The sequence below is a fragment of the Rattus norvegicus genome, chromosome 2, assembly GCF_036323735.1.
Source record: "Rattus norvegicus strain BN/NHsdMcwi chromosome 2, GRCr8, whole genome shotgun sequence".
Classification (NCBI taxonomy): domain Eukaryota; kingdom Metazoa; phylum Chordata; class Mammalia; order Rodentia; family Muridae; genus Rattus; species Rattus norvegicus.
In genome coordinates, this window is record NC_086020.1 from 57,632,059 (window position 1) to 57,645,044 (window position 12,986).

A 12,986-nucleotide genomic window follows, 5' to 3' on the forward strand; every position below is an offset into this window, starting at 1 on the left:
ACAGGTGGAGTCAAACATACACAAATTGTTAAAAATACTCAAACCACTGTGCTAACATTTTTAATGAACATGAACTATTTCAAAGCTTTGTGGTTTTCTTAGTGCTTATTCGGAGCACTAGGCCAACTTCATACACTTAGAGAACTCACGGTCTTGTTTGATGACTGATTCTGAAGACTTCATCTCTGTTTTACCCTTTGGGGTTTTAGAAATACTTCAGTGTTTTCTAAGCTTTTGAGACAAAGCCAGCTTAGTCAACAGAGTTCATTGGTGTGACCTTTAATCTAATTCAACTTAGTCTCCTTATAAATACATACTTTGTAAATGAGATCAACCATGAGGCTGACACATGCGGTCTGACCATACAGGGACGTCTGTGCACATAGTGTCCAAAGTCAAGTGTGTACATCTTTCTATCTCTCTAAGACTCTTTTGATGAACTTGGATCCTGACTAGGCTATGCCTGTGACTTGCAGGAACCTTATCTTACAGTCCATAGGCTCTTTATTTCGCTGATTGTTTGCTGTGCAGGAGCATTTAATTCATGTAGTCCCACCTATTGGTTGTCAACGTTGTCTCATGTGCTGATAAAAGCCCTTTTCAGAAAGTGCTTGCCTATGCCCATATCTTAAAAGTGTTTTTGTTGATGTTTCTTTCTAGTAGTTTCAGGTCTACACCACAGTCTGATCCATCTGATTTTTGTACAGAAAACTGGGTTGAAAGAAATTGGATGTAATTTCAACCACAAGGATGGGAAATTTCAGTTCTCCTAGCTCTTTTTCATGTGTATTTCTGCACCTCTGTCAAGTGTTAGGTGGTCGTATCTGGGTCTGTTTCTGAGTCTTGTGCTGTATGCCGTTAATCTATGTGTCTCTTTTTGAACCCATTTTATATGGTTTTGTTTCTATGACCTGGAGGATATAATAATTTATGGTCAGGTATTACAATGTCTTCAGCATTTGCTCTTTGTGCTAAGAATTGCTTTTGGTTATTCAGGGTCTTTTGTACTTCTGTGTCAATTTGAAGATTATGAAGAATGCAATTTGAATTTTTATAGAAGTTCCATTGGATGCGTAATCATACTAACAGTCGTTTGTTTTTGCAGCATTCTACTAATCCAGGCCCATGGCAGTATTTCCATTTTTCTAATGTGTAACTGTAATGTATTTGCCAGATATATTTGTCTCGGAGGCTTACTGCTGAATAAGCTCACCCTTTCAAGTTCTTTCTGAACTCTGGCTGGCAAACTCAAGTCAGCTCTTCAGGCTCAGACTTCCCAAGCCGACTGATTCAAACTGACTTCTCTCAGTGTCTGACTGAATTGCTCTGCTTTGCCTCTAACTCTAGCAGTGTTTTCTAATCTTCTGGCTCCTGTCTTCACCTGCAACCTGTCCCTGTAACACTGTCCCTGTAAAACTGCTTCCTCCCCATCTTTTCCACTACTCTGAAGTCACCTCTCTTTCCTGTCGTGAGAGTCGGACATATCCTATCTGACTCATTCTGTCAGATCTTTCTCTGATTCATCCCTTTATTTCAGTAGTTGTCACTTTCAAAGATGGCTGCTTCCTTCTACAAACTAACTTTACATACATTGAGATTGAAGATGTGTATCCTGTAACTTGCTGAATGTGTTTGTCATATCTAATAATTTTCTCATGGAGTCTTTAAGGATTGATACCTAGAATATATAAGGAACTTCAGAAGATTAAATTAATGGGCTGAGTGGACATTTTTAAAAGTGGAAAAAATCCAAAAAAGTGTACAACTTTAGCCATCAGTACAGGGCAAATTAGGAGCTTTGGGATGCCGGGTCAAGGAGATTCCTGCTATGGAGAAAGAACGTGTTGATGAGGATGTGACGTAGAGGAACCCCTTTGCAGTGTAGACAGCTACAGCCACAATGGATGTCAGTGTGCTGGTTCCTAAAACTGCACATACACCCAACTATACCATTTCTGCATGTACACCTACCCAGCAGATACTTAAATCAGCATAGCATAGAAATGGTTGCATATCTGTGTTTATCACTACTCTGTTTACAATGGCTAGCTAGGGAACTAGCCTAAAGAGCCATCAACAGATGGATAAAGAAATTGGAACATGTTCACATTGGATTTTATTCAGCTCTAAATTGTGTGACACTTGTAGGGAAATGGGTGGAATTAGAGATCATTGTGTTATATGAGATAAGCCAGAGACTAAAATAACCTTTGGTCTCAAAGTCTATTACTCCTGTTGCTGATGGGGTGAGGACTGTAACACAAACACAAGAAGTGGACCATAAGAGGAGAGGAAAAAAACTTGAGCGTGATATGCTTCTGAACACATGTGTGCTGAACAGGCCTTCTTTAGGTTGAAGGGGTCAATTTACATGTTAAGTTTGTGAGGTGATGTTTTTGGCTATATTCAATTGTTGAATTCATATTCTGTTAAGGAAATTAAAAGAATGTGATCGTGACATGTTTTAATTTGGACTTTATTGAAACAGCAAAAAAAATAACTAATGTTTTGTGGATTGTTTTTTAAACAAAATTGAAATGAAAAACATCACAAATAAATGTCATTAACATTTCTGGTGAGAAATCCAGTGACAGGAAAACATAAACAATACTGAGCAAAGTCTTCTCCCACCTAGACTATTCAAGATACTGCCTGGTCCTGGGTTGGGTTTAGCCATGTTTTCTAACAAAGGCTTCTATTCTGTAAAGAGAAGATTGGACAGCTTGTGTAGAACATTCATGGTTACTATTACTATATGTTCTGTGGCCACATGCACTTAACAGCCACACATGTGCACAAAGTCATCATTCCTATTAGGCTTAGCTAACAACAAGAAAAAAGAATACCTTTCCACCTTGTTCTGCAATGTGACAAGCGTTAAGAAGAGGGAACCAATGTATGTGTTCAGCCATTACATATAGTCATTCCTTTATGGCACTTTCCAGGAGTTAATTAAAGGAGCGCCAAGATCTGCAGGAATTCAAGCCTTACCTAAAAATAGCATTGTAATATAGTGGGTGTTCTTCATACTGTGCCACAATGCCTGATGCGTGCAAATGCCGTGGAAATTATTAATACCTTAAGGAATAACAAGAAAAATACATGAGTTTAGTACAGGCTATTTTTCCTGAATATCTTCTTTCTGAGGTTGGTTGAGTCTGGATGTGGAACCCGTAGATAGGACCAAGTGTATTTTGTCAAAAGACATGAATTCGGAGCCAACACAACTGACTTCTACATTTAAAGTTCTAGCTAAATTGCACCCGGTACTAGGGCTTTTGTATTTTAGCACAAGAATGTGAGACGGAATTCTCGTGAACCAGACAACCGAGCGTCCAAAGAGCAGAGGTTAGTTTGTGAAGTGGGTCCTCTAGTTACAGCGTGTGGGGGGGGGTATATTATGTGTAAAAGGCATCACTCTGTGAAATGTCCTTTTCTTCTCTTCTGAGGTAGTCAACAACTAAAGAAGAATGAAGTCTGTTGAACAGGGTAGAGTCACCTGGACAGTAAGCGTGGAGCTCTTTGCTCTCCTGGTTTACTGCCATAAGCTAGACAGTGGGAGACCTGTGAAGAGCCTCCTCTCCATTTCTACATCTCTGGTTAGGTTTAGTGTAGACACGAAGAGAGTTCTTTGTACTTTATCAGTGACTACAAGTTCTCATTTCAAGGTATGGCCAAAGTCTAGTTTGTAACCTCTCCATTAAATGTGATAAATCTATACAATAAAAGCAATCAGTCTCTTGTGGCATTCATCACACATCTGATCCACTTGTTTTCACCCTTAAACTATTAAGCGTGAGGTCAAGTTTACACGAAGATGTTTTCTTCTCACTGCAAACCAAAATCCCAGGACCAGAGCCGTGTTGTGCAGTTCTGAGTAGGTGGGCTCTGTGAAATGACTGGCGTCTACCCTAGGGCAAGCTCAGGGGTACTACAATCAGGGCGAGCCTGACTAATAAGGTCAGCATGCTCCAGGATCCTGCCAGTTCTAAGGAACCCTTCGGGGTGAATGGAGACCACATTGTAAACTTCTGGTCTTCAGTCTGCCAGTCTGTAGTGGTGCGGATAATGAGCACCCCAGGGCCAAAGGCCAGGGCACGTGGTGTTTGTATGGTGCCAGCTACATCCCCCAAAGTGCCTGTAGTGTGTGAAGTGCATTGGTGCAGCTTGGTGTTTACTGTTCACCTTGGCCTAAGAAGTCAAGTTGTTCTCCTTCAGAGAAGCTGATGTGAGGCTCCCCGGAAGTGCCATTTGCTTTTTATACTCTGAACCGTACACTGGCATGGGTGGGTTCGTGACAAGACTGTCCTTGTCTCCGCATATAGGTGAAGCCAGCTGGGACACATAAATCAAACTAGTTTCTTCAGTTGGACTTTCGACCAGGGACTTCATGTAATCATTTTCTAATACATTCTGTAACTTGTTAGGCGGAGCCAATAGTCCGAGTTGGTGCGGTGTGTTTTTTAGGGGTCCTGGAATGAAGCCATGAGAACCAGAATCAAAAGCTGACTGATCGTAAGTAAAATTCTCAAGGAAGACGAAGGGCATGGGGCCAGAGGAATCCTTTTCTGTTGGCACCAATGGAGGCTTAGTGGGTACATCTTCAGTGTGAAGTTTCCCAGAGCCTACACACTGTGTCTTGCTGCCTTCTGCTTTGTTTATAACTTCAAGGACATCTGGAATGCAGTCTTTGACATTCATTATTAAGTGAGGATTCTTCTGCAAAGGAATCAAGCATATGCAAGATAAAAGCACAAGAGGGAATATCCAAGTGTATCGTGTATACAGCGTGTGTGTGTTGTGTATACAGTGTGTGTGTGCACTGAGAGTTTCACACTCCTTCCTGGCCATACGTTAGCTTGAAGGTTGTGACAAAAGTCCGATGACTCGCCAAGACAGAACAAGTCATTTTCTGTCTTAGGAGTTTGTGTCTGACTCCCAGGTGGATGAAGCCTTCCTTTCTCACCACTGACTTGTCTGGTAGCCCACAACGAGTAAGATGCAATTATATTTGATCTGCGCTGGGATCAAAACCAGGGCTTCACTCATGCTAGGCAAAGCCATTCTGCCACTGAGCTGTACCCTAGTCCAGCCTGCTTCACCGCTGTGTTTGTACTTCTAATTTCTTATCTTTTCCTGAAGAGGTATGAGAATGCTTAATCAATAAAGCCCCAAACCAAGATGCATTCTTTTCACACGCATGCATGCATCCACGCACACACACATGCATGCAGGCACACTTTCAGATTTTTGAAACAGAGTCTCACTGCATAGTCTTAGAACTAACTTTATAGACCAGACTGGACTCGCGCTCACATAGGTAGGGACCTCAGGCATGAGCCACCATGCCTGGCTAGATTAGTCCTTCATGGGCATTGTACACATAGAACACCCCCACATTTACCTTGGATTTTATGAGTGATAGGATGCTGCTCTTGTATGGATTGGGAATGTCAGGATAGCACTTCTCCTTCACCCTGAAGAATAGTAAAAACAAGACTGATGGGGCCGGTAAGAGCGAACCCTCAAGTATCCTCAGAAATGGGTCTGCTTTTCCCTCTCTACTGACCCAGAAGGCAAACCTGTCAACTAGATATCCTGTGCTCACCTACATATCTTTGATCTTTTCATTCCATCCCCCATATTATTCCATATCACTCCTGTCTTAGGGGCTGTTTCTAGCTCTTGACTAATGGCTTCCTCTCCACTTACCACTGACTTTTCCAGTAACACACAATGATGCTGAGGAAGACGCCGAGGGTCATGGGTAATATGATCTGCAGCAGCATGTGGGCTAAAGAAGAAAAGAGAAAGGAATCTTTTTCATGTATGCATTAGTCTCCTTAATGGAAGAAAAGATTATGGGGGTGAAGAATTTTCCATGTTTACTGATCCTCAACTACGTGTACTTATCCAAGACTCACTATGAGATTTCTTTTAAATGATTTTAATTCTAAAAAAAAAATCACTTCTCACACATGAATAGTTCTTATTTATTAGATTTAGAGAAATTCGACCGGGTGGAACTTATAGGGAAAATTCAATCTGAGTCTTGCCTAACTAGAAGAGAGAAGACCAAAAAGGCTAGGTATGGTGGTGCATACCTGCAGCACTCTTAACACGCAGGAGGTAAAGCAGAAGTAGCAGGAGTTCAAAGCCAACAGGGGCCATCTGAGACACCAACCAATGCAGGGAGCCCTTTGCTGTGAGTCAACAAACACTCCACAGTTCAAACTCATTAAGTCTGATAGAAAACACCATGAACGCCCAGTCTCTCACTCCCTACCTGAGGTGCTTTAAATATGCTTGGTCCATGGGAAGTGGCCTTGTTGGAATAGGTGTCGCCTTGTTGGAGAAAGTGTGTCACTGTGTCTAGAACCAGGTCTGCCCGCATGATGTCTTGTTTCCCACTATGACGATAATGAACTGAACCTCTGAAACTGTAAGCCAGCCCCAATTAAATGTTTGCCTTTATAAGGGTTGTCTTGGTCACGGTGTCTCTTCACAGCAAACTAAGACACCACCCTGTGTCTGTAGCAGGTGGGAGTATTTTCCTGCCTCTTGCCTTGGGGCTTAACCATATGCCTTATTTTGGTCAGTATGATGATCAACAGGTCATAGCTATAGTCTAAGGAGGGGCTTCAAATATGCTTGCATAGTCACTGTCTTCTTTCACACACCATGTGGTGAGTGTGGAGAGGTCAGTGTGGCCCAGTCAGCAAGCCGTGTTGACATGGAGTCTCTGACTAGAAGACAAATACCTGTTTGTCACTGAGATTCTAAGGTTGCTTGTCATATATTAACAGTTGGCTAGGTATGGGAATATCTGGCCTTCTGGTATTGTATAGCATTGTCCCCCTATAAAGTTCACACTCAGGAATTATACAATAGAGTTACAAAAAAATCACATAAATCATAATATTTTAACCAAGTTGGGTCACTGTCTCAGGGTACATGTGACTAGTGGACTGTAGGCTGGAGAAGGAGACAAACCTTGTCTTACTTCCTTTACCCTCGTGTACCTTAACCTCCTTTAATAATTCTGCTTTATTTCTCAAACGTGTCAAACACTACTATTTTTAATTGCATTTTTTATTTACGTGTTAAGTAAATGTTATCCCATTTCCTGGTTTCCCCTCCAGAAACTTGCTATCCTACCCACCCCCTGCTTCTATGAGGATGCTCCCATTCCCTCCCACCTCCCCGCCCTGACATTCCCCTACACTGGGGCATCAACCCTTGGCAGGACCAAGGGGCTTTCCTCCCACTGATGCCCGACAAGGCCATCCTCTTCTACATAGCAGCTGATATCATGGGTCCATCCCTGTGTACTCGTGGGATGGTGGTTTAGTCCCCTGGGAGCCCCCAGCGGGAGAAGGGGTCTGGTTGGTTGATATTGGAACACTACTATTTTTTAGATAGTAGTTCAACTAATCAATCACTTAGCTTGTGTGTAAGGAACGTCCTGGGCAAATGACTAGGAGGGCTCCGAGGACAGTGTGATGAACATACGGTCCTGTTCAATCAGTTTGTTTGAACTTACTCTCCCCACTCTCACCCAGTGCCAGCCTAGACTAGAAAACAAACAAACAAATGAACAAACAAACACCGCCTTGTTTGGCTCCCCAGCTGGGTGTTGGGTAGTTCCGTAAGGGAGCCTTCCCTGGGCAGAGGCTGTGTGGTGAGAATAGTTGCTCTCAAGACCTTCAAGTGCTATGACCAGTTTTAAAATTTGGTAAAAATATGGATTTACATACTCTACTGAAATTGAGGGTGGGTACCCATTACCAGAAACTCCTGGAAGCCAGAGGTTTAGGAGTTCACATTATTTTGATTTGGGGAATATTTGCCTATTCGTGGTGAGATGTATGAAGAGAGTCTAATTACAAAATTCATACCAGATTCATCTGCTTTATATAGACTGGAGATCATTTTATGCAGTGGGTGCCGTGTGCCCTTTATACACAGCCAGAAGTTGAATCTTCCGCTGTGGCATGAAAGCCCTCAGAATGTTTTGGTTTGGCATTGGGACTTTCAAATTTAGCATATTCAACCTGTGTGTGTGGGAGAGAGAGAGAAAGAGGAAGATGGAGAGAGACAGAGATTGCATACAGCTCAGTGGATTTCCTACTTCCTTGACACATCCATCTAACCTGTGTACAGGTCAAGAGCAGCATTACCCGGGGACCCCAGACACTGTGCATTCCCAAGCACACCACAGGCTGACCCTTTCGGAGTGTGGTGGCCGTCTCTTCCTGCACTCTGACATCAACCTCACAGCAGAACTCCTCCCTGCCTCCCTTCACTCCTTCTTGCACTTGAAAGTGTCACCATACTAGTTTATAACTGCAGGAACGTTGTTTTCATTACTTTATGACACTCCACTGTGTGACCACAGCAGAGCTGTTTATCCTTCTCAGGGGATGGATGCTTGTGAGCCTCAGGAATTGTACAGATGTGGGTATTTTAATGCTTGTCTGTAGGTGTTTGCGGTGTCTATGAGTGTACGCCCATATGCAGACATTTCTTTAAGCTGTATATCAAGGACTGAGGGTCTAAGCCCCACACCGAGCACACACTTTCTTTAGGAGACACCGAAACTACCAGTTTCCCTACGTTACTTTTGTGTCACCTTTTTCCTACCTACACTCAAGGTTTAAGAGTTCCAGTTTTCCTCCATCTTTGCCAACATTGAGTTTTGTTTTGTTTTTCCATCTGTTTGACTTCAACAACCGTCAGGCGAGTTTTGAAAACAAACTTTCGGAGTATAACCTGCTGCTGAAAAGTTAACCCCAGGTGGCCCTTGGCTGGCAAGGGACTACATCCTGACAAACTGTTAAGTTCTAAGCGCTGCAGGAAAATACATCCCCCACACCCAGCCCGCCAACAGCCCGGCTTCACAGCAGCCGCTGCATGCTGCTGCAGACTTCTCTGACAATGGCCTGGCTGTTGGAGCTGCGGCTTGGGCCACACCAGCCTGCATTCCACCAGCCTGGGAAAAGATCACACTGCAAAGAGCATCTTCTTCTGAGCGTGTCCTGCTTTTACACCCCAGCAATGCAAAGGAGTCCTAAGTTGAGCATCATTAGGTGGGGAACCACCTGGCCCCAGTGTGCTAGTTAAATTCCATGGAAACACAGGTCCAACTGTGCAGAAAGCAGAGGCAGGGACGATCATGAGGGTGAGCACCTGAGAGACCTCTGAACGGGCTCGCCGACCTCTCGGCCTCACGGTCTCTATTCACTAAGCCAGTCTCTGTTCAAAGAAAAAGTACCAACTCACAAAGAAAGGGGCCTGTTGTTAAGAATTCCCGCTATTGGCAGCAAAATGTCTACATGCTTTGGCATGTCGCATTGCATTTTGGATCCTTTTGTTTGGTTTCATTTAATCACGCCTTCTAGCAAATGCAAGCATTTCTTATTCCTAGTCAGCAGGGCACAGACGGAGTTAACAGAGTCCTATAACATTCTATTTTAAGTGTACAAAGTGTGTTGTGGGTTGTCCTGAGGCTGTTTGTGTTCTGATGTTAATTCTGCTTCCTCAAGAGGGGCTGCCCCAACACAGGTGATCCCTTGTGAACCTTCTCCCCATTTTAACTGGTCAATAAAGGCTAGAGTCTGTGATTAGGCTGTGAAGGGGAAAGGTGGGATGGGAGGTTGTTTGAGAGTAGGGGTAGGTGGAGAGAGGAAAACCAGAAGGGAAGGAGAGGATAAAAGAGGAGAAGGAGAATGAGAAGGAGGAGAAGGAGGAGGAGGAGAAGAAGGGAGAGGAGAAGGAGGGAGAGGAGGAAGGGGAGGGAGAGGAAGAGGAGGAGGAGTGAGGGGAAGAAGGGGAAGGAGAGGAAGAAGAGGAGAGGGAGGAGGAGGAGGGGGAGGGGGAGGAGGGGGAGGGGGAGGAGGGGGAGGGGGAGGAGGGGAAGGAGGAGGAGGAGGAGGAGGAGGAGGAGGAGGAGGAGGAGGAGGAGGAGGAAGCCATAATGGAGCAGAACCACATAGCCAGGAGAAACCACAAGTAGCAAAGTGTCTCATAGCCGGGAAGTGAGCACAGTGCTAGATCTGCCTAATTTAGGTGTATAGCTCATAATAACTGGATAGTGTGGTTTTTATATGGGCTTATTGGGGTTGGAAATTCCAGCAACAAAAGTGTCTGTCAGGGAAGTAGTGAATAACTGAAATACTTTCTTATCAATAACATCATTACCACCAAGATTAATGAAATCTTGAAAATATGAAATCATCCTTTTGTGTATGTGTATGTGCACGCTCACACAGAACAAAGTCAAAATGTGGAAGAAAAAATACAGAGTTGGTCGTGGGAATGCATGCCTGCTGTGCCAGCATGGGGAAGGTGGAGGAAGGAAGACCATGAGTTCAAGTTCATCCTTAGCAATGTAGCCTGGGCTATGTGACACCCCATCTCAAACACACCCGCTGCATCCAGTGAAATGACTTAAAGTGACAAGCATGCTCAAATAATCAAAACCTCTGACTCAAATCTTAATGTGACTTGAACCCTGGACATCGACTCGGCGGCATCAGACAATGTTTCAGTCATCGCTAACACCTGCTGTTGCAGCTGTATGCATCTGTGACACCCACTATGGCACCCCAGGACTAGCACCCTAACTCCCAACAGCTGAGATTTCAGCGAATGGATGCTGCACGGAGGAAGCCGGGAACTTGCAGCTTAAGCCTCTTGCTTTTTCAAAACTGAGTGTCTCTGAGGTTTCGTCAGCCTAGCCCTCCTGAGGCAGGAAGCTACCCACCATCATCCACGGCCTGCTAGAGTGAGAAGATGGGAGCTCTTCTGGTGCCAACTCTAAACTGTGCTGTGACTTTCAAGTCACCCAGAGACTGACTCCCAGAGACAGACACCGAGTATCAGTGAGAAAGACAAGAAGTCTCTAGTTCATAGGTCAGGTAACTGCCGATTCAACCTGGGGTCTGGAACGGGATTCTGAATAACATTTATGTGTGGAAGGGAGAAAAAGAAGTGGGGGCTGGGGAAAGGGAGAAGACATTATTGAAGTGTCCTGATCTGTCGAAAGTCTAGGAACTCAAATTTTGCTTTGAGGGAAACGTTTGCTTTGGAGAAACTCACAGCGTACATCTGGAGTCGTGACCTTTGTGTATGTTTCATTGGGTCCCTGGCCAGCGCTGGTATATGGAGTGACGAGAAACTCATAGAGGGACTCTGGCCGAAGGTTTTCCACAGTGAGTGTCTTTGTCTCTGGGTCATCGACGTCATATTTACAGAGCACTGACTTATCTGTGATTGAAAAGCAACGTTGTCAAGAAAATCATATTCAGGGTACGGCAGAGGCCTGCTTGTGGCCAGTTAGCAGAATGCTCGCCTAGCATGCACAGGCCGTGGGCCTAATTCCCAACACGACAGACCCTGGACATGATGTCACATGCGTGTAATCCCAGTGGGAAGAGCTGAAGCTCGAGGCCATCTTTAGCTACATAATGAGTTCAGGCCAGCCTGGGATGCACAGCTCCATGACTTATTAAGAAAGAAAGGAAAGAGTGTGGCAGAGAGCTTGTGTGGGAGCCAAGCATTGATGCCCCAGCTGCCTCAGTACCATCAGCATCCTTGAGGCAACCTCAAATCAAATAATAGTTTCACAGCTTTCAAGGTGTGCCACAATAAACAAAATATCCACTAAGCAGGGAGTGCCAATAACACAGGTAGAGACTTCTGCCGCCATAATAAGCACACACAGGGAAATAAGCGGGTGCCAGAGATGTGGCTTACAGACAGACTTCGTGCTCATAGTATGTCGGAGGCTGTGTATTTGGTCCTCAGCACCACAAACATATACCTTTATATGTAAAAGTAAGTCTAAGACCTTCTGATGAAGTGGGAGAGCAAGCAGGTTTTCTAAATGGAAGGATTTCTGTAGGGGCTGATGGTCAGGCCCACATCAGTTTTGAACTGAATTCAAATTCCTCTCCCTCCGCTCACAGCCCTTTTCGTTTTGCTATTGGTTATACAACGGCACGGGAAGAGCTCAGCCTGGTCCCCAGCCTGGCCCTGTCTTTTCTGGCCTTTTCTAAACTTTCCCCTAGCTCAGCCTCGCTTTCATGACTCCCAAGCTGTGAGGAGGTCTTTTGAGTCTAAGCAAACAGCCGAGAGGGTGAGCATCACCTGACAGAACAGTCCTCTCCCAGTTTGGGTTGCACTGCAGCTCCTTGGATTTCAAATATACGAGGTACCCTTTTATAAAGCCAGACTGGAAGTCGCTGGCATAATCCTGCCATTTTAGACTGAAGGAGTTTGGGGTCAAGTTATGAATCGTCACTCCTGGATTCACCGACGGAGCTAGGGAAGGAAGATAAAGCAAGAACAAGTCATGGTTTGGGAATGGTCTCACAACACTTATGCAAACTAACCACACGTCACAGGCAGCTCTGGACGCTGAGCGCCTGTCAAGGTAAGGGCTTTGATCTCTTTCCCTGGATATTGTGTACCAACACACAGTTCTGAGTTCTCATATAAGCCTTTCATAAATGAAGACATACATTGATTAAGTAATTTGTGCAAAAGCCACAGGGGGAAAAGTGAAAAATAAAAGGTCCATCTTAGACTTGGCCCTGTCCTTGAAGTCCCAACAGCACTTTGTGAACTAGAGAATTGACAGGCATGAAGAGGGAGGGACAGAGAAGGCAAGATATGTTTAAAGATACGAGAGGGGGATTTGGAGAATTCTGTCCCCAGAACAGGGCGATGTGTGTTATGAAACATGCCGGGAATGTACCCGGGAAATCCTTCCCCCACCCCAGCACACACATTTGTGCAGGTCTGCACACAGAGATGCATTCACAAGTGACACGCCCCTTCCTGTCCCCTCTGTCCACCATGAATACTGGATCAGCTTTTCTAAAGGAAGAATGTTAGAGTCAGTCTGATTGGTAAGATAACCAGGAGCCTGCTTCCAGAGTCCAGTGACCCTAATGACAAACACTCCATTGGGAAGAGCTAGC

General features: G+C 44.5%; 1 protein-coding gene across 10 annotated transcripts in view; it reads right to left on the bottom strand.

The window, feature by feature from the left end:
- Nucleotides 1-2,458: 2,458 nt before the first annotated feature.
- Osmr (oncostatin M receptor) overlaps nt 2,459-12,986 on the bottom strand; it is a 54,286-nt gene continuing 43,758 nt past the window's right edge. For 6 of the 10 annotated variants that reach the window (XM_039102190.2, XM_039102195.2, XM_039102194.2 and 3 more), the window contains 5 exons: nt 12,151-12,324; nt 11,101-11,268; nt 5,713-5,794; nt 5,405-5,477; nt 2,461-4,719 (listed from right to left, as the gene is read on the bottom strand). In XM_039102190.2, the coding sequence (XP_038958118.1) occupies nt 4,192-4,719; nt 5,405-5,477; nt 5,713-5,794; nt 11,101-11,268; nt 12,151-12,324 (1,025 nt within the window). In that variant the 3' untranslated portion in view covers nt 2,461-4,191. Of the gene's footprint in view, nt 4,720-5,404; nt 5,478-5,712; nt 5,795-11,100; nt 11,269-12,150; nt 12,325-12,986 lie in introns of all 10 variants that reach the window. The other 4 variants (NM_001005384.2, XM_039102198.2, XM_039102196.2 and 1 more) reach the window with 4 other exon arrangements.